Source organism: Pteropus medius, unplaced genomic scaffold, assembly GCF_902729225.1.
Source record: "Pteropus medius unplaced genomic scaffold, Ma_sr-lr_union100, whole genome shotgun sequence".
NCBI lineage: Eukaryota > Metazoa > Chordata > Mammalia > Chiroptera > Pteropodidae > Pteropus > Pteropus medius.
In genome coordinates, this window is record NW_024349224.1 from 5,587,638 (window position 1) to 5,612,992 (window position 25,355).

At 34.8% G+C, this 25,355-nt stretch overlaps 1 protein-coding gene across 3 annotated transcripts in view; it reads left to right on the forward strand.

The window, feature by feature from the left end:
• The window catches only part of RBL2 (RB transcriptional corepressor like 2), a 57,541-nt gene that overhangs the window by 11,032 nt on the left and 21,154 nt on the right, over positions 1 to 25,355 (forward strand). For all 3 annotated transcript variants that reach the window (XM_039880878.1, XM_039880880.1, XM_039880879.1), the window contains exons 5-21: positions 1,255 to 1,383; positions 2,666 to 2,826; positions 2,919 to 2,983; positions 3,572 to 3,758; positions 7,332 to 7,498; positions 9,483 to 9,592; positions 10,295 to 10,398; positions 11,867 to 12,004; positions 13,036 to 13,200; positions 13,671 to 13,782; positions 16,095 to 16,364; positions 16,548 to 16,828; positions 16,918 to 17,094; positions 21,910 to 21,981; positions 22,638 to 22,743; positions 23,355 to 23,560; positions 24,140 to 24,304. In XM_039880878.1, the coding sequence (XP_039736812.1) occupies positions 1,255 to 1,383; positions 2,666 to 2,826; positions 2,919 to 2,983; positions 3,572 to 3,758; positions 7,332 to 7,498; positions 9,483 to 9,592; positions 10,295 to 10,398; positions 11,867 to 12,004; positions 13,036 to 13,200; positions 13,671 to 13,782; positions 16,095 to 16,364; positions 16,548 to 16,828; positions 16,918 to 17,094; positions 21,910 to 21,981; positions 22,638 to 22,743; positions 23,355 to 23,560; positions 24,140 to 24,304 (2,615 nt within the window). The remainder of the gene's footprint in view (positions 1 to 1,254; positions 1,384 to 2,665; positions 2,827 to 2,918; positions 2,984 to 3,571; positions 3,759 to 7,331; positions 7,499 to 9,482; positions 9,593 to 10,294; positions 10,399 to 11,866; positions 12,005 to 13,035; positions 13,201 to 13,670; positions 13,783 to 16,094; positions 16,365 to 16,547; positions 16,829 to 16,917; positions 17,095 to 21,909; positions 21,982 to 22,637; positions 22,744 to 23,354; positions 23,561 to 24,139; positions 24,305 to 25,355) is intronic.

Sequence of the window (25,355 nt, forward strand, 5' to 3'; positions counted from 1 at the left end):
GACAAGTTTAGGCTTGTCAGTGTGATGGGCTTTGTAGCCTGAAACCCTCTGGTGTACTTCCTGTTTTACACTTGAGGGACGAGAATGTTTTTATACTAAACATCTTTATAGTAGAACCAAGCAAGTTTGTTTATATCTGTGCCAAATTTAACCTGTTAATTATCATTTGCCTTTCTGGCAACAGAAAAATATTTTTTCTCTTTAATTCATTTAAGTTGACTTATTAAATGTTTCCACCTATACAAAAAAAGAATTACTTATCCTGATATGCTGAGGTAAGTGGTAACTTTCTTTGGCCGAAAGGAGAGAAAAAAGCCTGAAACAGTGTGACTGTTTGTTTGTGTATGCATGCATTTGAGTAGGCATTAAATGTGAAAATGTCGAGGTTTAGAAATAATTCTTTTGGATATATGTTAGCCATTTAAGTTGAATTCATCCGATGTTATAAGACTGCAAAGTCAATATGAAGCATATAAATGCACTGTTTAATGACAGAAGGGATATGTTCGAAGTTATAAAAAATCTAGAAATATTTCTTAATTTCTAAGAACAATAAAACTAACTGCCTGTAAAAATTGATTTTAGTGTTAGATTTATAACAGCACTGCAGAAATGACATGTTTTTATACGTTTAAGTTTCGGTTTCATGTTTCTTTGTTACGAAGCATCAACAATTATTCTTGGGATACTAACTCTAGAACTTAAATGTCTTCAATTTTGTTCCTATTGCATTTATTTGTATGAGCTTGTATTTGTATGTGGAAAAGTTATTTAAAATGTTACTGTCAGGAGTCTAATTATAGGTTCTGGTCTTTTTAAAGTACCGACATGAAAAACTGAATAATTTTTTCAGCTGTTTTCATATAAGTATTTCTACTAATTTCCTTGACAAATATTTTCATATAAAGTTTCTTACAATTTGATATAAATTATGAAGTTGTTTTTAGAATTTTCAAAGGAGAAACCAATGATAATAAAATTTTGGTTGGCTTCTAGGCATTTAATAAATGCTTATTTAATGAATACTGAGTGGACAGATAGCATTTTTAGTAAAGTATTAGTTTTCTTTAAACTCTGAGAAATTTATTAAACTATAAGAATATTTCAAAATGTAAATTTACCAAAACATTTTATGTAACTCTTGAGTCAGCTTTGCACATTGTTGTATATCATTTTAATTAAAGCAAGATATTATTTTTAAAATATTGTAAAATTGATGCATATTTAACTCTATAATTGTCTATAATCCTGTAGGTAATTTCCCCATGATTAGTGATGATTTGGTCAATTCTTATCATCTTCTGCTGTGTGCTTTGGACTTAGTTTATGGAAATGCCCTTCAGTGTTCCAATCGTAAAGAACTTGTAAACCCTAATTTTAAAGGTAAGTTTATATATAAATCAAAGAATTTGAACAACTCACATTTCTACATTATGTTTACTCTTGGGAGTTTTATACATAGTTTAGGTTTCCTAGCATCAGAGAACATAAGTGCTTTGAAAAGCTCCATCATTATGGCTTTCCATGGCACTTAAAACTAGTAGGAGTCAAGCTATTGCAAATATCACAAAGTTTGAAGTTTTAGAAGACCACTGTAGAAGTTTCTGAAATATATACTCAACAAGAAGGAATTTAGAAATCCAGGGTAGCAAAGATGGCATTACAGCTGATGATATTTTTCTACATTGGCCAGCTTAATGCCTAACACACTGTAGGAGGTCAGAACAGATTTATTGAAAGGATCTTCATTTCAAATTTTTTTTACGGAGGAGTCGTTACAGTTCTAAAATATGGAAAATATATTTTAAGCTCTTAAACTAAAATGCGTATGGAAATAATTTTGGCAATGGATTAAATAGACTTTATGTAATTTCTATGAGTGATATATAGTAAGAGACCAAATTATGATGTACAAAGCAAATATTAAAAATTATTTATAAGCTATAAATAAAGTATATAACGTTGCTGCTATTTGAATAATACCATGGTAGGATTCTGAGTGATTGTCAGTTTTGGGGTGTAGGTTACAATTAGAATTTCAGCTCGTCTGACTCTCAGAGTAGATTTTTAAGGTTAGTGGAGTTACTTACTTCACTTGCTCCTGGTTTGGTAAATTGAATGGTCTTTTCTCTCATTTCCTTCTTAGTTCTCTTTAATATTTCTATATGGCCACTTCCCTTCATTTTTCTCCTCCTTATTATTCTTTTTTTTTCTTTTAATTTTTTTCCCCTACTGAGCCTAGGGCAAAGATTTGCTGTAAATTAATATGATAAACACATATAATTTAATGAAAGCATATAAACAATACATACTTTGAACAGTAATTTTTTTAAAGTGGTATTTTTTATTTGAATGTAAGGCTTATTTGCAAAGTTATAGATTTTTTTTAGATCTTACAGCAGTATACTAAATTAATTTTTTTAGGTTTTTTTAAACCATCTCTAGATAGATAGAGTAACTGGAATCTTTTGAGCAGTGATACACTTTACCTCTATTTGCTATTTTTGAGGTACATTTAAATAGAGTCAAATTAGGCCCTTATACATGATTTCCCAGCATATATTCATATACTGATATGCTGAGTAGTCTATTATTTAGATTTTAGTTTATTACAGTTTGGTTTATTGAATACTACCTGACATCTCTGTGATTCTGTACATCATAGGCCTATCTGAAGATTTTCATGCTAAGGATTCTAAACCTTCCTCTGACCCACCTTGTGTCATTGAGAAACTCTGTTCCTTACATGATGGCCTAGTTTTGGAAGCAAAAGGAATAAAGGAACATTTCTGGAAACCCTATATTAGGAAACTTTATGAAAAAAAGGTTTGTAAGTAGTAAAGAAGTAATGTGGAAATATTTTCTGGGTAAAGATTTGATTTAATATGATGACTTAAGGATCTTTTCTTTCATCATAGCTCCTTAAGGGAAAAGAAGAAAATCTTACTGGGTTTTTAGAGCCTGGAAACTTTGGAGAGAGTTTGTGAGTACTTCTATTATAAAACTGTTTTAATATTTAAAATTGTGTGCTTAGAAAAATCTCAGAGTTTAGTGTTTTAATTGTCTGTACCTTAGAAATTTAGAATGTTTTATGGGAAAATACAGGGAGGCAATAAAAAATTCTATCAACTATTAGATTTACTTTAAATTTATTAGAAATCGTATTGCTGTTCTTGAAAGCTTTAATAGTTAAGCTTTTGGATCATACTTTTTAAAATAAATTCTTTTGGATCTATAGAGGTGAAAAATGATGTGGAAGTCCGGAGGTCTTCAGAGTTGCCTAGAGCAGCTAGAAAGAGAATTAAACTTCTCACCAGAAGCTGCACTTTCCAGGCAGATCGGTACAGTGTACCCACCCTGTCAGCAAAACATACGTACTGCACGGTGGACCAGCATAGTGTAGATACTCTCAGTTTTTATAATTAACAGTGACTCACTAAAATTTAACTTTCACAACAAAATTATTAGAACTTTTAGTAAATAAAAAAAAAAGAAATAATTAAGTGGACTGAAACATTAACTGAAATAGCAGTTCTGTGAGTATACATTTTGCATTTTTTTCCCCCTATAGTAAAGCCATCAATAAGGCCTATGAGGAGTATGTTTTATCTGTTGGGAATTTAGATGAACGGATATTTCTTGGAGAGGATGCTGAAGAGGAAACAGGGATTCTCTCAAGGTGTCTGAACTCGGGTTCAGGAGCAGAGACTGCTGAAAGGGTGCAGATGAAAAACATCTTGCAGCAGCACTTTGACAAGGTGAGCTCAGCCAGAAGAGTAGAAGTGCAGGAGCAGAATGCCGGAGGTTCCGTTTTATGTTGGCGATTGTGTGTGTGTGTTTCAGTTGCTACCAGTGTGAAAAAGATAATTCCCGTCATTACTTGTCATAATTGAAAATGTTATCTTGATTTTTATTTGCTGATTTAATTTTCGTTAACATCTACTTTCAAAGTTTTTGGTTAGACCTGAGAAAAGAGAATTTAATATAAATTTAAATGAATGTTTCATGCTGATAATTGTTAGTTTTGAAAGTATGGGCCAGTAATATATAGCCTTTACATATTGAACACAGTAGGCACTTAGAAAATGTTGATTGACCTAAATTTATGCCTTTATATAAGAAACTAGGGAAACTGATAATCTTCAGTCTTTAAGAAAATGCTTTTGAACTGAGTTTCGGTATCATGTGGTCTTATTTTATACAAACACTTAGAATGATGGAGACTAAGAGTTTCCCTTACGTGCGTGGTGTTTGCAGAAAATATACTTCTGACATGTGCCTCCAAGGGCAGTGTGGATGATTTCAAGGAATAGTTCACCTATAAAACCAGAATTAAGATTGGTTTGCTTATTTATTCAACAAATATTCTAAAGGTATTGTATATGCCAGATTGTGTCCTGTACACTGGGGATACATCAGTGAACAAAACCAAGAATATCCTGTTTTATATTCTGTGTGGGGAGGTGGACAGTAGATAACCCAAAAAGGTAAATACAGAGTATGTCAGATGATGATATGTGAGAAAAATAAATAGAGTGGTAGTACAAAGTACTGGGGAGAAGGCAGAATGGGTGGGCCTTGGGCTATTGTAGATAGGGCGATTGGGGAAAGGCGTCTCTGAGGAGGTAATATTAACAGAGACCTGAAGTGAGGAAGCAAGTCATGAGATCAGCTGTGAAATGTATTTGTAGCCAAGAGCACAGCAAGTGCAAAGCCATGAGGTAGGAGGAATGCGATTGGCTATTTGGAGGAACAGTGAGAATGCCAGTGTGGCAGGAATGGAATGAGGGCAAGAGTGATTAGGATGTGTTGGGGCGGGGACAGAAGGGTCAGGCAGACCATATAGGGCTTTAGAAGCCACGGTAAAGACTGCTGCTTTTGCTCTGAGAAGAAAGCGTTAGGAAGGTGTTATGGAGAACAGTGACTGACATAATCTGATTTACGTGTTTAAAGGTCTTGTTGGGAGGGTGGGATGTGGGCAAGGGTAGAAGTAGAGACTTAAGAGGCTGTTGCAGTAATTCTGGTGATAGTCCATGGTGCTTGGATCAGAGAAATGGTTGTATTTGGGCTGTATTTTGGCGATAGCACCCACAGGAATTTGGTTTGGGTCTCAGGTGTGACAGAAAGAAAACAGTGATGACTTCAGTTGGGTAAATGGTATAAAAGCTAAAGTTTTTAGAAATGCCAATAAGGTCTTCAGTGACCTAGCCCGGCTACCTCACTGAGTTTCTCTCCTACCATTTCCTTCTCACCCCCTTCCATTCTTGCCACAATTAGCCTTCTTTTTCATTCTTCAGATCTGCCAAGCATACCCCAACTCAAAGGCTTTGCCCATGCTATTTCCTCTGCCTAAAACACGTTTCTTTGCGATATTCATGTGGTTTGTTTGCTTCTTCATTTCATGCAGGTCTCCGATAACCTGACTAGTATATAAAATAATAACCACCAACATCCTCCCCAACCCTCAGGAGTTCCTTTCTCCCTTACTCTTTGATTATTGTTTCTCTTAGTATTTATCACTGTCTGGCAGTAGATTAGGTTAGTAGAAAGAAGGAACTGTTTGTCTGAAGGACAGACAGATGGACAAATGGATGGATAAATAGATACATACATACAAAGAATTATTTATTATCTGTCTCCCTGCATTAGAACACATGCTTCATGAGAGCAGTGACCAGACCTGTATTCAAGTGCTTGGCACAGGGTAGACATTTCATGAATATTTACTAGTAACATTTATTAAGGGGGAAGAGCAAGTCTGGGGGAAGAAATCAAGAGTTAAGGTTATTAGCATGTTAAATTTGAGATGTCTTTTAGGCATCTTAGTTGAGAAGTTGAGTAGGCAGTGTAGATATACAAGACTGAAGGTCATGGCAGAGGTTGGGGCTATGTGTATGTATATATTCTTGATTCGTCAGGATACAAATGGCTTCGATTACCCAGCAGCATGGGTTGTTAGAGAATAAAAGAGGCCTAAGGACAGAGCTCTGGGGCACTCCAAAATTTGAGTCTTTACGTGGAGAGGAAAGTTTTAATATCTTTAAAATATCAACTTAATATTTATTCTTCAGTTAGAGAAAGACTCTTTTGATCAGAATTCATAGGAAGCTTTAAGCTAAGAACTTAAATAATGCTACCAAGAAGCCAGTGCTGACTTTGAGAATTGTGGGCAGGAGGCTGTTTTGTGGTCATCATACCTACCTCGTTTCCTTTGTGGAAGCACTGCTACCTGCAGGCAATGTGGTAAGATGCTGCTTGCTGCTGTTGCTTGTCTTGTACAAGATGTTTTTCCCTCCCAGCAAGGCTTCAAATATAGGGAAGATGCTGGCTTCCAGAAAAGCTGTCTCAGGCAGGGAGCAACCTTCTGAATGTAGTTAATCTACTCAGATTATTTTATTGATCTAAAAATAATACAGACTTAATCTCTTTGAAACTAAGTGGAAGTCCTGACTCTCCTGTCACACAGAGAGCACATAGATTTATCTCTGCATGGTTAATTTCTGTGCTTCTCTATCTCATAAACTTGAATAGTTCTGTTGCCAGGTGGAAATTTTACCAGATTTTTTTACATCTCTAGAATAGTACCTTTAATACATAGGGAAATATAGTTTATCTTTAATATGAAAAAACTCAAGCTATCTTAACCTTTAAGTTTGTTGGAAAAATTAGAAAAGATGTTATCATATGTATTCATACTGAAATTCTTTGACATTAAATCATATCTTTTTCATGTTTATATTCAAGAATATTGACTTAAACATTTATCTGAAAATTTGTCTACTTTAGGGTGAAAACTGATAGATTCTAGTAACTAAAGGTAAAGGAGGGGCAAGAAGACTGTAGAACGTTATTATGCATCAGGTTGTATTCTGCATCTAAGAATGTTTGTTTTATCCTCTCTCCCTAGGGGAAAATTTGATGACTTAGGTGGGCTTTTGTTAAATCATGGACTTCATTTGGGCCAGGTTTATTTCACAGCTTTGTCAATCTTTGAGTATTTACAAAAATAGCAGTAGATGGGAGCTGTGAATTTGTTTTGCAATGACATTAATTTTTTAATGCTTATTTTTGCCTCAAGCTTAAGTTTTGGAGGAGGTATAATAGGGCCATATGATTTATCTCAAAGATTGAATTTTTAAGAGAAAAACTTTTTAATGGGCCAAAATACATATTTCCGTTTCACACATCTTTGCTTGGATAGTGGTAGCTTTTAGTGGTGGTATGTTTAAATTCCAAAAATGGTGATATTTGAATTACTAAAATTTGTTGATAACATAAAGTAATTGAAAGTCTTTTTGACCTAAAATAATGTCCTTTTCCTTCCCTTTTAGTCTAAAGCACTTAGAACCTCCACACCACTGACTGGTGTAAGGTACATTAAGGACAATAGCCCTTGTGCGACTCCAGTTTCTATAGCTACACATAGCTTGAGTCGTCTTCACACCATGCTGACAGGCCTCAGGAATGCGCCAAGTGAAAACCTGGAACAGATTCTAAGGTTAGTTTGAGCCCTTCTTGCCTGCTAAGATTTGTTGACCACTTTCAGTTTTCCTATTTTAATTTTTCACTATTAGTACTTTATACCCATTAATAATTTTATATCAGTTATATGCCCAGTCCTGTTGTTAGTCTGTAGAGGACATAGCAATATAAGATGTGTGACTAGAAGGTGATCATTTTTTCTCAGTATCTTAGTTTGTTTGGCTGCTATAACAGAATACCATAGACTGGTAACTTATAAACAACAGAAATTAGTTTTTCACAATCCTAGATGCTGGAAGTCGAAGATCAAGGTGTCAGCAGATTCAGTGTCTCCTGAGGACTGCTTCCTGGTTCAGACAGCTGTCTTTTTGCTGTGTCTTCACATGGCCGAAGGAGGCAGAGAAGCTCTCTAGGGTCTCTTTTATAAGGGCATTAATCTCATTCATGAGGGCTCCACCCTCTCAACCTAATCAGCTCCCAAAGACCCCACCTCCTGACACCATCACGTTGGAGATTAGGTTTCAACGCGCATTTGGGGGCAGGGAAACACATTCAGTCCATAGCACTCAGATTTCCTTAATGTAGCACAGGAGTCAGTAACAACACTAGACAGTGTAGAATAAAGCACCAAACTATCTGTCCCCAACTGTTCTATCAACATTTCAGGGAAGTGGGGATCACTAAAGATGGTGGTCGTTACAGGACTTCATGAAGAGAATTGGACCTAAGCAAATTTCTGAAGGGTGGGTCATGTTTAAAAAGATAGACAGTTATATTCATAACCAAAGTAAAACTACTGTAACTTTTATAAACCCTATAAAACACTATTGGCCTGAAAAGGAAGTTAGTCCTAAAAGTTTATGATTTGATGACATAAACTGTATAGGAGCCCATTTTATTTCTGGTGATGTAGTATAAAAGGGCCCTGTATACATGTATTAGTAATTTCTCACTCGTAGCCGGACTCATTAAACAAAAAGCTAATTTTCTTTTACATTTTCATGAAGTCTCCTTTTTCATAAACTTGATTATGATTAACACCCAACAGGCTCTGTCTATTGGCCTCTTCTTAAGTCATATTTCTCAAATAGACCTTGTTTACCTAGAATTCAGAAGCATATTTTAGAAGGCTGGTTTAATCTCTAAATCTTCCAGATCTCTTTACAATCTCTAAACAGGTGTAGCAGCTTCTTTAATATTAAATACCATTAGTGGTTCTCAAATACCAGTAGATACTAGGTAAAACCAAAGGGTCCTGTTTTTGTATAAAAGGTACCTATGTGTGTTCATAACAAAATTCTGCTTTCATATGATATTCGGTAGCTATTTCTAGCAGGATTATAACTGATGTTTATTTTCTTCATAATTTTCTAAACTTGCTACATTTTTATAATGCATATGTATGTTTACGATCAAGATAAAAACATAGTTGTTACAAAAGCCGACATGGTGACAATCCATATATTGCTTCAGCATTGAACATATATTGCCTTTCTAGTAAAAAAAAAAAAAAAATCAATGATTCACAACCTCGTTTTGCAGGAAAAGGTATAGAATACCAGTAATAGTTTATATGAGTCTGTAGTGTAGGTTATATGCCCCTTCATTCTGTTTTCTTCCAGGAGTTGTAATGGGAATTGAATTGCCCTCTGGAGAAATATTTGAGGGCTTTTTTGTCTGTCTTCAGTAATGGCAGATGTGTACGGTAGGTGGGGGCCAGTCACAGGCATCAAACAGGCACTGGTTAAGGTTGACAAACTTACTGCAGTAAAAAGTATGGCTTTAAAGAAGAAAAATTTTCTTTGCCACTCAAAATGGTAATACCGCCACCTTCGATTTAAGGAAGTGTGGGATCTTTTGGATTAATTTGGGAATTGTATAGTTTCTGTTCAAAGTATTTTATATTTACAAGTTAGTAAAAATACGGAGTTATAAACAGTTTGTCACTTTGTAACTTGGCAAGACCTTTAGATTAGATAATTTCTTTTAATTTTTTTTAGGACATGTGCTAGAGATCCAACCCAGGCTATTGCCAACAGATTGAAAGAAATGTTTGAAATATATTCTCAGCATTCCCAGCCAGATGAGGATTTTAGTACCTGTGCTAAAGGTAAAGCTTAATATTGTCCGTATTGTTCTCATCTTGAAGTTTAATTTCATGGAATCCTTTTTGGGGAACTGAGTTGGAAATATGAAGAAAAGATGCCTTTTCTTTAGATCGAAGGCTAGAGTATGGATGTCCAATTTTTCTGTCATCCAAGTGATTTCTGGGCCCTTCTCATTGAGAGAAATTTTAAACTGATATCTTATGTTGGAATTCAGGTACTTTGTTTGGGAAATCTTTAGTTTTCATTTGTAGACTGGATATTAAATACAGAAATATAGTGACTCTTCAAAATAGTAAGAACCAGAACAGAAGACATAGCCGTTTCATGCCCAGACCTGTCCAGGGAGTTGTTTGATGTCATGAATTAAAACCACGTATGAGTAGAAATAGTGAACCAACCTCTTGGCATAGAGCTACTCTGTTCAAACATTACAAAAAAAAAAAAAAAAAAGCGTGAACCTTAATAGGATGCAGTCATAGTTTGTAAGAGAATATTTCATTTCACAGTTTTAAAAAATGTGGGTGTTACCATGAAATAAATTAAGGAATCTTAGGGATGATTGAAACTGTAGGAAGTGCATATAGGTGAAGTATTGTGTGGGTTTTTAAATTTTATTTTGTGGACAGGGGATGGGATGGACCCTCATTTTCTACAATATTTATTTTCTTCACGTGTGATTTTTGTGTTTTTTATTATTTATGCAGAAATTGCCAGCAAACATTTTCGTTTTGCAGAGATGCTTTACTATAAAGTATTAGAATCTGTTATTGAGCAGGAACAAAAAAGACTGGGAGACATGGATTTATCTGTGAGTAAATAACCAATGTATTGATCAACACAATAAACTATGGTTTCTTTCAGCCTTACCCACCCCCAAAATAAAGCCATTCATGAATAAATAGTGTATGGCGTTGAGGGAATAGGGTTGACACATAAGGAAACTTGTGTTCTGAGTGCTTTTACCTCCACTCCCCCACTTAGTGTCTCACTGCAGCAGGCCACCTATTATAACTTACAGTTTCTGTGGGTAGTAAACTCTGTAGTCAAGGATTAAAACATTCAGACCTAACCTTAATTGAGTTTTTAAATAACATAGTTTTCATTCAAGCCTTATATAGCAAGAATAAATTGAGTATTGACTAGAAAGAACTTTAACGTAAATATTCAGCCATTCCTCTTGGCTAAGGTAATTATTTTTCCTAAATTTTACTAGTTAAGAAATACAGATTGATTTTTAAACAAGCGATATTCACTTTTTCCCCCCCTTCTTTAATTCTATCTCTGTGAATAGACCTTATTTTAGATACCTCATATAATCATACAATATTCTTTTGTGTCTGGCTGTTTCACTTAACATATTTTCAAGGTTCATCCATGTATCAGAATTTCATTCCTTTTTAAGGCTTAATAATATTACACACAGACAGACACACCATATATATATGTATATATCACATTTTGTTTATCCATTCAACTGCTGATGGACATTTGAGTTGTTTCCACCTTTTGGCTCTTATGAACTATGCTATTATGAACATTGGCGTATGAGTATCTTTTGGATCCTTGCTTTTAATTCTTCTTGGTTTATGTTCTGGCTATTCATCCCTTATCAGATATATGATTTGCAAATATTTTTCTCCCATTCCGTAGGTTGATTTTTCACTTCATTCGATAGCGTCCTTTGATACATAAAAGGTTTTGCTTTTATTGAAGTCCAATCTATCTGTTTTTCCCTATTGTTGCCTATGTTTTTGGTGTCTACATAATTTTTTAATTCAAAAATAATAAATATGTACAATTTTGGATATATAATAAGCAAAAAAAAGTAAATGAAAATCATCTGTAACTGTGTTACCCTGAACAAACATGCTGACTTTTGGTCCTTAACCATCTAGCCAAGTCACCAGCTTTCCTTCAAGCTATCTCTTTATGCCAGTGGCCTTTTAACTATAAATACAGTTTTGTAACATTTTTTTACATCATCACTCGTCTAAGCAACAGGATGTATGTGTAGTTTGGTTAGGGATGTAATCTTTTTTATTTAGCTATATTTTATAATATGTGAGATTTCTGAAAGTTCTTATATCTTCCTTTGATATATGTATTTTGCTAAAAAAGGAACTGACTTATAAAGTTAAGTGTTGTAAGGAGATAAGCACATACTTCTCACTCACTCAGAAAAGACTTTCTTTGGTATTTTTATTTAACTTGACTGGGTATGAGATGTCTTATTAGAGTAAGTTAATGTTTTACATGTTAATAACTTTGTTTTATAGGGCATTCTGGAACAAGATGCATTTCACAGATCGCTCTTGGCCTGCTGCCTTGAGGTCGTCACTTTTTCTTATAAGCCTCCTGGGAATTTTCCATTCATTACTGAAATATTCGATGTGCCACTTTATCATTTTTATAAGGTATTTTTAAAAATCTGATACTGATGAGATCAATTTCCTGTTGTTAGCCATGTAGTTCATTTTAATATCTAAGTACATTTCTTCTGTTTTTAATTACATATGTAATAATTTTTACTCTGTTTGGGAGCAGAGGAGAAAGAGTCTTAAGAACTATATAAATTATTTTACTGTAGTATAAAGACCTATTTTGGGTAAAAGCTTCATTCGATCCTTTTTTTAATTTCATAAAGGCTTTAAAAAATTTTTCAATTACAGTTCTCATTCAATATTTTATATTAGTTTCAGGTGTACAGCATAGTGGTTAGACATTTATATAATTTATGAAGTGATCCCCCTAGTTAATCTAGTGCCTGCCTGGTACTATACATAGTTGTTACAATATTATTGACTATATTCCCCTATGCTGCGTACTTTACATAAAAGGCTTTTAGAATACTTTCATTTTGTGAGCTAAGAAGACTTCAGAAAACCAGCAAACATATCACTAGCTAATCTTATATACCAATCTCCTTTTTTTATTTTGTGGAAATTAGATAAAATTGATTGGGTCTTTTAGAAACATAATTCTCTTTTACACATTATTTAGAGGCACAGAGTTATGGCATTAATTTGGTAGTTGATTTGGTAGTTTCTTAATATTGATTTAGTGTGTGAATTTACCTTAATTCAGATACAGCAGTCAAAACTAATATTTCTAGTGACACATATAGAATGTTTAGAATTTTTAAATATGAAATTTAAAGAGTAATGTTTTCAACCCACAATAGACAAGGCATGTTTTTTCATTTAAAAATTTCTGAAATATTCACTATGTAAAAGATTTGTATAAATTCATACATGCAGTTTAACTATAAAGACAGTGAAAGGGAGAGCAGCTGCTGCAAAGTTGTACTATTCTTTAAGCTTGTAATTTTTTATAAATTATCTTGTATTTATAAATAAGTAAAAATAAATAAATTTACCCATTTTGTTTTCACACGTTAAATAAACATTTCTGTAAAAAAATAAACCCCAGGGTGTTTTTGTTTCAGGTGATAGAAGTATTCATTAGAGCAGAAGATGGCCTTTGTAGAGAGGTGGTGAAACACCTTAATGAGATTGAAGAACAGATCCTGGATCATTTGGCATGGAAACCAGAGTCTCCACTCTGGGACAGAATCAGAGATAATGAAAACAGAGTTCCCACATGTGAGGAGGTTTGTGAAAATATATTAACAGCTTTCTGTAACAAAAGTACATCAATATCTAGTCTGTTCATACCCTCTTTCACAGAGAGCAGTTAAATTTAGTGTGGTGTGGAGGGTGGCAACTGGGCTTGATATGGTACAATTACCTGAGCATCTGAGAGGAAACAAGAATCAGAGATAATTCGTGATCACTCCAAGTTTTTAGTGACAGGGTATGAATTGAGTGTTCTGATTTCTTAATCAAGTTTCTGTACCTTAGAATGGTTGATATTCTAATTCTCCAAATAAGTAAGGTTGATTCATATTTAATATGGACTTAACTAGGTTTTGAATTTTTTAAGCCTGAAAGTGGAAAAGACAGCTGATAGATGGAATAACTGATGAGCCAAGATCGTTTTCTTTTACCTTAGATTATTATGGTATTTTAAATTATAATGCATTTTTGAGTAATGGTTTTCTGTGTAAACAATTCTTTACAGGTCATGCCAGCCCAGAGCCTGGAAAGAACGGATGAAATTTGTATTGCTGGCTCCCCTTTGACTCCCAGGAGGGTGAGTGAGGTCCGTGCTGATACTGGAGGACTTGGAAGAAGTAAGTTGAAAATACTAGGGCAAATATTTGGGGACCTATTATCTGGATTTAAATTTCATCTAAAACTACAAAAGAAGCTAATAGGGTATATATAGAAGACAATATTCTGTGCATTATAATGTCACATGGGTCACTTAAAAGTCATGCTTTCAAAGACTAAGAAGAGGAAAATGCATGATATAACAAGTGTCTTTTAAAAAAAAAGATAGAGTACTATATATATTAATGTGATTCCTGTTATTTAAGTGTATGTTTACATATAAGTATACAAAAGGGCTGAAATGGAAAAACCGAACTACTTAGAATGATTATTGTTGGGTGATAGAATTCCAGGTGATTTCTATAAATTTTTAAAGATGAATTTAACTTTTAAAAGTAGGAGAAATAAGATAGCTTCTTAAAGATAAAGCTGTTTGATCCAGTTAGGTACAGACAAGCCAGTGAGTTCAGAAGACTGCATGGCCTGAGCATGTTAGCTTTGACTGGCAGTTGAGCTGTGAGCTACCCTGGTTAATGTGCTGGCCCAAGAAGTACAGAAAAGGGTAGTTTTATTATTCATCTAATTACATTTTAGGCAGCTTTTTATAACATCTGCTAAATGCAAGGTTTAAGTTTACATACTTGAGATAAAACTACTTTTTAAAAAGCAGTGATTCCAGAGAGTTCTAAATCCTTGGATGTCATTAAGGAGGATGTGTTTAGATCTTTTTGGTTTTTGCATCCAAAAATATTCTTTACTGTCACTAGTATTAAACAGAGCAGATCACCTGGCTTCTCGGTCTGTATTGAGTGTGGGGCATAAGACCACTTGGCTGCCCCATTATGTCCCATTATGTCCCACCCAGGGCGGTGCCCAGAAGCTCCATGCAGGGGAGAGGGCCACCCCAATTCCCTTCCCTTGGAAGAAGGGTTGAGGGTGGTCTAGACCAACTTAATGTAACTGGTGAGCACCAGCTATGGAAGAAAGATCAGTTTTAAAATTAGGAATCACTCTGTTAGTGCATTCTCAGTAAATACGGATGAGCTGTATGAAAACTTCCTGTTTGGAGGGGGTTCATCATAGTTTAACTATTTTTCTGCATATTATCCACTTAGACCCATCAATCTGACAGCTGGTTTTCCTCAGTCCTGTTTCTGTAGTTTTTCCTTCCCTAATCTTTGGATTAGGACTTGACTTTAAACTTCATTTTCTTTGTACTTATCACTTCTCTATTTTCATGAGGTCTTTTAATACAAGATAATGATTGTAATGCACTCTGACTCCGCAGCTTTGTTCCAGATACAAAGCTGGTTAAATTTATTTGCTTTTGTATCATGAGGAAATTGAAATGTTAAGCTACAGTCAGGACTACACTTGTCAATCTTCTTATGACCTCCCTACATATATTTTTTAAATTAAAAAACCCACCGACTGATGTATAGTTTTTACAGCTAGTTATGAAATAGGGAAAAGAATGCTTACTTCTCAAAAATTCAGACATCGGTGTGAATACTTAACAATAGACTAAGCCATAATGGTTAATAGTGTTTCTGTTGGAGAAGTTTCGTAAATAGTGATGATTGTTGCACAACATTGTGAATGTAATTAATGCCGCTGAATTGTACACATAAAAGTGGTTAAAAAGGCAAATTATATTATCTATATTTTACCACAATTAAAAAAGATGTGATATACCAAAAAATATTGAATTGTACAACTTTAAATGGGTGAAATATATGAGAATTATATTTCAATAAAGTTTAAAAAAATAATAAACTAAGCTTAATTGACTACAAAAGATATTAAGTCCATTCTTGCTGAAGGACATTGAGTTTTAGTAATTTTCTATATGTGGAAAAAAACAAAGATGAAGATCCATAAAACTAGGAGGACATGCTCCCAGATGTACCATAGCAATATCAAGTTCCCTTATCAAAGTTGTGGCTTTATAGTGAAATCACATTTTACATGATGGTTAGGTAGAAACTCAGTATGGTCAAAAATATCATGGAAAAATAGAATAATTCTTTAAATTACCCCTAAATCATCAAGGCCCTGTAATGGTAGAGAGCAAAGTCTAGTTTGATTTAGCAGAAGGTGTACTCAAGGGAATACTGTGAGAGAAAGAGAAACTTTCTTTACATTTTGCTCATAATAGTGTTCAGTTGAGTTTTCATTAGGTGAATTGTAGCTATGATGTGACTCCTGTAATTATTGTTTGTTTTTAAAATTATCAAGTATTCTAAACTCTTAATTAGTTTTGAACATAATAGCTTGGTTGGAAGTCAGATCTCAGTCTCCTTGAGTTAAACTATTTTTTTTCCGACCCTAGGTATAACATCTCCAACCACATTATATGATAGGTACAGCTCCCCAACAGCCAGCTCTACCAGAAGACGGCTGTTTGTTGAGAATGATAGCCCCCCTGATGGAGGAACACCTGGGCGCATTCCCCCACAGCCCTTAGTCAGTGCTGTCCCTGTGCAGAATGTGTCTGGGGAGGCTGTTTCTGTCACACCAGTTCCTGGACAGACTTTGGTCACCATGGCAACAGCCACTGTCACAGCCAATAATGGACAAACTGTGACCATTCCTGTACAAGGTAAGGAAGGCAGAGTTGGATACTGAGTTCTTTCTCTGTGGCATTTATTGGAAGGTTACCTGAGATTTGGCTGGAACGATGATATGAGACAAGGGGTTAGGAGGGGAGAAATTGGAAACCTCTGCTGGACAACCTCGTATTATCAACATTTTCTTTGTGCTTTTTCTTTGTGACAAACCATAGGCATTGCCAATGAAAACGGAGGGATAACGTTCTTCCCAGTCCAAGTCAATGTTGGGGGGCAGGCCCAGGCTGTCGCTGGTTCCATCCAGCCCCTCAGTGCTCAAGCCCTGGCTGGGAGTTTGAGCTCTCAGTCGGTCACAGGAACAACCTTGCAAGTCCCTGGTCAGGTGACCATTCAGCAGGTTTCCCCTGGTGGACAACAGCAAAAACAGGGCCCGCCTTTAACCAGCAGCAGCGGTAGACCCAGGAAGACCAGCTCTTTATCACTTTTCTTTAGAAAGGTAATGCTTCATGTCCCCTTAACAGGTCATGAACTTGGGAAATATGTGTTAGATACACAAAGTTTGAAATGTTTTTGTTTATCTACTAGGTTTACCACTTAGCAGGTGTCCGCCTTCGGGATCTTTGTGCTAAACTGGAAATCTCAGATGAACTAAGGAAAAAAATCTGGACCTGTTTTGAGTTCTCCATAATTCAGTGTCCTGAACTTATGATGGACAGACATCTGGACCAGCTGTTAATGTGCGCCATTTATGTGATGGCAAAAGTGAGTACTTCGGAATATAAAAGGAAAAAAGGTGCTACTTCCTGTCAGAACTTAAAACTACTTTATCGAACTACAATTCACATACTACATAATTCACTCATTTAAAATGTAAACTAGTAGATTTTAATATATTCACAGATATATGCAGCTATCACTGTAGTCAATTTTAGATCATACTTCATTGTATGAATACAATATTTTGTTTATCCATTCATCAGTTGATGGACTATTTCCAATTTTTACCTGTTTATGAGCATTTGTGCACAGGCTTTTGCATGTTTTCATTTCTCTTCGGTATATATCTAGGCATGTGTTGCTGGGTCATATGGTAACTATGTTTACCATTTGAGGAACTGACAGATTGTTTTCAAAAGTCACTGCACCATTTTACATTTCCACCAGCAATAAGCGAAGGTTGTGATTTCTCCACATTCTCATCAGCACTTTTATTATCTGACTTTGTTTTTAAAATAATTTGAGGTGAAAGTCATGTAACACAAAATTAGCCATTTTTAAATGAACAGTTGAATGTTTTTTAGTATATTCATAATGTACACCCACCACTTCTACTTCCAAAACATATCTATCCTTACAAAGTAAAACTACTTACTAAGTAGTTTCTCTGATTCCCATTCTAATTCCTGGTAACCACCATTTTGCTTTTTGTCTCTATGAATCTGTTTTAGCTGCCTCACGTAAGTGGAATTGTGCAATATTTGTTATTTTGGGGAGTGGTTTATTTCAGTTAGTATAATGTCCTCAAGATTCATCTATGTTGTAGTATAATTTCCTTCCTTTTAAAGGCTGAATGATATTCCATTAATTAGATATACCACATTTTCTTTATCCATTCATCACTGATGGACACTTAGGTTGCTTCTATTTTGGCTATTGTGAATTATGCTATTATGAATATGAGTATACAAATCTCTTCAAGATTTTGGGTTTTCTTTTCTATATGTACCTCAAAGTGGAATTGCTGGGTCATATAATAATTGTGTTTAATTTTTTGAGGAATTTCCATATTGTTTTTTACACCAGCCATACCAGTACATCCCACAGGGAGTACACGAGAGTTCAGTTTCTTTACATCCTTGCCAACTTGTTATTTTTAATTTTAGCCATCCCAGTGGGTATTGAACTGGTACCTTACGATGGCTTTGACTTGTATTTCCCTAATGACTAATCATGTCAAGCATTTTTTTTCATTTGCTAACTGGTCATTTGTGTATCTTCTTTGGAGAAATATCTGTTTAAATCCTTGGCCCATTTTTGAAGTGATTGTTTGCTTTTTTATTTGTTGAGTTATAGCAGTTATATGTTCTGGATGCAACTCCCTTCTCAAGTATGTGACTTGCAAATATTTTTTCATTTCGTGTGTTATTTTTTCACTTACTTGATACATGTTAAAGCATAAAAATTTTTAATTTTGATGAAATCAATTTATCTTTTCTTTTGCTGCTTGTGCTTTTTGCGTCATATCTAAGAATACAATGCCAAATCCAAGCCTGTGAAGATTTACCCATTTGCTTCTAAGAGTTTTATTGATGATTTTCATATGTTAAACCAACCTTGCATTTCTGGTGTCAGATCCACTTGGTTATGGTGTAGAATTCTTTGTATATGTTACTAGGTTGTGTTTGCTAGTACTTTGTTGAGGAATTTTGTCCTATTCGTAAGAGATAATGGTCTGTAGTTTAAGAAGAAATAGGCTTGGACTGGTTTTGTTATCCAGATAATATTGGATTCATAGTACATAGAAAAGAGGTCCTTCCTCTTCTTTATTTTGGAAGAGTTTGTGAAAAATTGGTATTCTTAAATGGTAGAATTGAGCAGTGAAGGTATTGGGGCCTGTGCTTTTCATTACAGGTAGTTTATTGATGAATAATTTTTCTTATAAGTCTATTCAGGTCATCTTTTTTTTCCTGGAATCAGCTTTGGTAGTTTGTGTATTCCTAGAAATTGGCTATTTCCTCTGGGTTGTCATTTGTTGGAACACAGTTGTGCATAATATTCCCTTATAGTCTTTTTTCTTGCCAAATTATGTCTTAGTAATTTGAGGCTTCTTTTTATCTTGGTCAGTCTAGTTAAAAGTTTGCCAGTGTTGTTGATTTTGTCAAAGAACTAGCTTTTGCTTTCATTTATTAATATATGTTCTAATCTTTATTATTTCCCTGTCTGCTAGCTTTAGGCTTAATTTTTGCTCTTAAGATGGTTAGGTAACTGATTTAATACCTTTCTATTTTAGTATAGGCATTAACAGCTATAAATTTCCCTTGAGGCACTGCTTTAGCGGCCTCTCCTAAATTTTAGTATGTTGTAGCTTCATTTTCACTCTTCTCAAAGTATTTTCTAATTTCTCTTTTGATCTGATTCATTAGTTATCTAGGTATGTTGTTTTATTTCTACATATTTGTGAGTTTCCCAAACTTCTGTTCATGATTTCTAGTTTCAGTCCATTGTGGTCAAAAAACACATTTTGTATTATTTCAATCCCTTTATATTTATCAAGGTTTTATAGCCTAGCATATGGTCTATCCTGGAGAATGTTCAATGTGCATTTGAGAAGAATGTATATTCTGTTGCCAGTGGGTATAGTGTTCTATAGATGCCTGTTAGATCCAATTGTGTTAGTTTTGTTAGTCTTCTGGTTTCATTTTCTACTAGCTGTATCCATTTTTGAAAGTAGGGTATTGAACTCTCCAAATATTATCCATTTCTCCCTTCGTTTTTACTTTTGTTCTGGTGCTCTATTAGGTACATGTATGCTTATAACTGTTAGAGCTTCCCAATGGACTGACCATTTTATCATCATGAAATGTCCCTCTTTAATAACTTTTTTGTTTTATAGTCTGTTTTATAGTGGGATACTTGTAAAATCATTGAGCTTTTTGAGGGTTGCAGTCTATCTTTTTCTTTCAAACCTGTTTGTATTTTTTAATCTAAAGTGTTTTGTGGACATAGGATACTTGGATCTCTTTTTTTAACCAGGCTTACAATTTTTGACTTTTGATTGTTATTACATCCATTCACATTTAATACTGTTATAACTGAATTTATGTCCATTTTACTTATTTTTTATATGCTTCATCTTTTTGGTTCTGTCTTCTTCCTTTATTGCTTTCATTTGCATTAGGTAATACTTTCTCATGCGATATTTTAATTTCAGTAATGACTCACTTTAACTTATTTTCTTAGTGGTTACTTTAGGGCTTACCATATACATATCTATCTTCCTCCCTCTTTTTCTTCAGCTTTATTGAGATATAATTGATATACAGAATTATGTAAGTATACAATGTGATGATTGCGCTGTATATATTGCATTGTGATTACCACAGGTTAATTAACATCCAGGACCTCACATAACTATTTTTTTGTAGTGAGATTAACTTCCTTAACTTTCAAGTGTATAATACATTACTGTTAACTAGTCACAATATGCTGTATATTAGATCCCCAGAACTGTCCCCATTTCCACCAGCTCCCATATACATGTTCTCAAAATCAACTTCAGATTTATACTAACTTAATTCCAGTGAGATACAGAAGTGTTACTCCAATATAGCTGTTTCTTTTTCATCCTTTTTGTGGTAGTATCATTATACAGTACATCTGTAAATGTTATAAATCCAGCAATACTGTTATTTTATATAATTTTATGACTTTTAAAAGAGCTGAATGAACATTTTTATACTATCGTTATATTTACCTTATGTATTTCCAATTCTTTTTATTGGTTCCTGTTTTTTCAAGTTGTCATCTGGTGTCATTTCCTTATATGTTTCTTTGTGTTGTTTTGGCAAATGTATCATTTCTGTATGTTTTAGGTCCAACAATACATTAATATACATATTGTTTGATAAAACTGCGTTTTAAATTGGTTAAGGGAAGAGAGAGATACATTTTATACTATCTTTATAGTTATATAATTGTCTTTACCAATGCTTTGTTTCTTGGTGTTTATTTGATATACTGTCTGGAATCACTTCCTTAATTCAAAGAACTTTTAGTATTTTTATAAGATGGGTCTGTTAGCATCAAATTGTTTATCTGAGATTGTATTCTACCTTAATTTTTGAAAGATAACTTTGCTGGATACTGGATTCTTTAGTTTACTTTGGACACTTTGACTACATTATTCCACTGCCTTTTTGCCTCCATAGTTTCTGATGAGAAGTCAGCTGTTATTTTATTGGCGTTCTAAAGTGAAAAGTTGTTTCTCCTGATGCTTTCAAGATTTTCTCCCTTTCGCTTTCAGCGTTTTTATATCTGTCTGGATATGGATTTCTTTGTATTTATCCTACTAGAAATTTGTTGAGGTTCCTGGATGTAGATTAATGTTTAGTAAGTGTGGGAAACTTTCAGCCTGTATTTCTTTGAACTTTTTTTCTGCTGCTCTCTCTCCTCTGGTACTACCATTATGTGTATTATAGTGTTCAGCAGCTCTCTGAAGCTGTTAATATTTCTTTATTCTTTTCCTTCTGTCTTTGGATTGTAGTCTGTCCTCAAGTTTGCTAATTTTTTGTCAGTTCAAATCTACTGTTTTATCCCAGTGAATTTTTCATGTGTTACTGTATTTTTTATTCCAGGCCTTGGTTAAAATACCACTTCCTTCCTCTGTTGATGAACTTTAGTAGATTTTCTTGAATAGTTCTTCATTTGTTGTATGTACTTAGGACCATTTCCAGAGACATTAAGTGTCTATTTAATATATATTTTTACCAGTTTCACTGTGGAGCAAGTTTATGAAACTCCACACGTTATTTTGCTGGAAGGTAGTTTCCTTCACAGAATACTCTTATTCTTTTCCAGGTCACAAAAGACGACAGGTCCTTCCAGAATATTATGCGTTGTTACAGGACTCAGCCGCAGGCCCGGAGCCAGGTAACTACATTTTCTCTTAGGGCTGAAAATAAAGCTTAAAGTCTTTGATGAACACAAAAAACCAACCACTGTTAATTCTATAGACTTTTCACCAAGTTAAACAACTAAGACTTTAAGGGAAGTTTTTACTCTAACCTCCTTTAATCATTGACAGACAACTTCACATGTTGATTAGTTTAAGTCTTCTTTTCTCCAGAAGGTAATGATGTGAAATATTTGACTCCTTAATTCAGTTAGTCACAAGAAAGATGTAAATTAGGAAGTCATTTGGTTTCTATGTCACCTTTCAGTCTGGTTGAGGAAACAGTACTGTACGTTTAACCAAGACAACATTAAGTGACATTTTAAAACAATACTATTCACCTATCTTAAAGAGGTAGGTAGATGAAGTCTCTGTACTTAGAATGAGTTGATTTTATGGTTGGGTACTAATACTGCTCTGTAGTATTCTAAGCTATACTTAGAATCTGAAGCGAGACAGGCCCTGTTATAAATCCTGAATCTGTTATTTAATAGATATATGACTTGGGCTGCATTTATTAACCTCCCCTGAGGATAACTATTAGGGTTGCTGTGAGAATAACCTGTCAGCGTCATAGTCTAGGATGTATTCAATAAATATGAATTTCTGTCTCTTTCTCATGATCTCTCTAAAGGTATACAGAAGTGTTTTGATAAAAGGGAAAAGGAGAAGAAGAAATTCTGGCAGCAGTGATAGCAGAAGCCATCAAAATTCTCCAACAGAACTAAGCAAAGACAGAAGTAAGTGGGTTCTTTACGAACACTTACAAAATAAAATTAGGAGCTTCTCTTATTTTTTAGGCTTAGAAAACTGAGGATGACTAAATGAAATTACTACTAAAGAAAGTATGAAGCTATTTTATTGGCAAAGGATTTGTTAGAACAATAAACAGAATTCTAAATTTGGTGGCAAAGTTGTTTGTCCATCCCCTAGCTTAGAGGCACACTGTACGTAACATTTTTCTCCAGGGGAATTAGAGATTTCAGGCAGGAATTTGATGGCCTGAGTTCCAGAAAAGTCTGGCATGTCAACTGAAACCACACTATGGAAATACCATCCCCAGTGGTTCGTTTGCACCACTTAATACAGGGCTCAGGTCCTAGGAAAGTTGGTGTAACTTATTAATGCAAACTACTCAGTAGGCCCTTCCTTCAGTTCTGGCCTGGGGGTGATGTTAGTGCTTGATGTCTCGCCTGTGCTCTGCTGCCTGGTATGAAGAATAAAGGGCCATCTGCTGCCATTATACAGCGGAGCAGGCAGCTGTTTGCTTTTATTCTATCGAATTCTCTTTTTAAAAACAATCTATATTAGCAGCCTTTCTGTGTAACACCCTTTGTTCTACTGATGGCAGCCAGCAGAGACTCCAGTCCTGTCATGAGGTCAAGCAGCACCTTGCCCGTTCCACAGCCTGGCAGTGCCCCGCCGACACCCACTCGTCTCACAGGTGCCAGCAGCGACATGGAAGAGGAGGAGAGGGGAGACCTCATTCAGTTCTACAACAACATCTACATAAAACAAATTAAAACATTTGCCATGAAGTACTCGCAGGCAAACATAGTAAGTTTGAGGGAGATTACTTCATACCTTTCTTTCTACTTGTGAAGGATGAGGAATCACTTATGTTTGAGTTGCTCTAGTTTTATAAATAATTCTCTTAAGTAAAACGGAAGAAGTCTAACAAATAATTTGATTAACCATCATAATTTCTATTGTTGTACAAGCATTAAACAATAAGATGGTATTTGGATTCCCTACAAAGTATAGCATTGAGAAAATGAATTGGGTTCAAATTGTCGAAGACTTAACAGCTGTGGTGACCTTGTGAGTTATTTGTGCCTGTTTCCTCCTAGACAAAATGGGGATAAGAGTACTCCCTAGTTTATAAGGTGGTTGTGAAAATTAAATGACATACTGCATTAAAAATGCTTAAAACAATGACTGGCACACAGTGAACAATTACATGTTTGCTATTTGTATGTTTTCTTTGGATTTAATTGTTGCTGTCACTGTTTACCATTCATAAAGCTACTGGTTTTAGACTCAGTAAAAATAACCACTTTTTAAAAATGCCTCATTGGAAATTTTGTTTAGCTTTCTTAGAAATACTGATTTTTTTTTTTTTTTTTTTTTACACAGATGGATGCTCCTCCCCTGTCTCCCTATCCATTTGTAAGAACAGGCTCTCCTCGCCGAATACAGCTGTCTCAAAATCATCCCGTCTATATTTCCCCACATAAAAACGAAACAATGCTTTCTCCTCGAGAAAAGATTTTCTACTACTTCAGCAACAGTCCTTCAAAGGTGAGCCTAACATATCTTGGCCTTCACTCCCAAACGCTTAGGATGCTAGAAATGGTCAATGGGAAAACCGGGGCACTCACACAAATGTTGGGAACTGCCAGAGTAAAAGTGGCCAGTAAGTCCCGATGCAGCAGAACCAGGGAAGAGGGTTTGGGGGAGAACTTTCAGGTTGGAAATCGAGTAAGGGATTTGGATTTATTTTTGTTCCTTCCTTTTCCTATTTGTTGTGCATTTTTAACACTCAACTATAAATCTGGGCTTTTGCGGTTTTTATTCTATTTGTAAAATTTTAAAGCTCCAAATTTCTGTTAGGGAAAGAAAATTTGGATCTTTAAGCCAACTGCTCATTTTTAGAACAGGCAGTGTCCTTCCTCTGGATTCTTCCTCTAAGGGGAGAAATGGACATTTGTACAGTGCAGTGTGATAATCATATTAGCACAGATTTGTGTGGCAGCATCTGCCTTAGCCTTAAAGTGCAGCTTGAGTCCGGCCTCAATGTGTGAAAAGTCAGCAAGTTGCTGAGATGTAGATGGAAGAGTATCCAGGGAGAAGCAGGGAAGGAAAACTGTCCTTGAGGCAGTAAGGCTGGGTCACTGGGAATCACGCGGTGTTAAGAAGTGCAGCTGGATCTTAAAGGCCCTTATGTGATATGTGTTAAAGATTCTTAGAAAGAAACATACATATATAACCAAAAAAATAAGTTAATATCATGAAGAAATGGTAGGTGGTGGGAAGGGTACTATTATTATGTAGTGCATATCTTTGATTGGATCCTACATAGAAAAGCATATCTAAAAAGGACATTTTGGGGACAAGTGGGAAAATTTAATGTGGACTCTAATATTAATATTTACCTTTAAATTCCCGTTAAATTTCTTTGTAGGAGAATATGCTTATTCAGAGGTGAAATATCCCATGTCAGTAACTTACTTTCAGATGGTTCAACTAAAAGTAAAAATTATGTGGGGAGAACAAATGTGGTTTTAATGACTGATAAGTGGATGTTCAGTGTATTTTTCTGTAAAATAGAAAGATGGGGAAAACAAGTAAA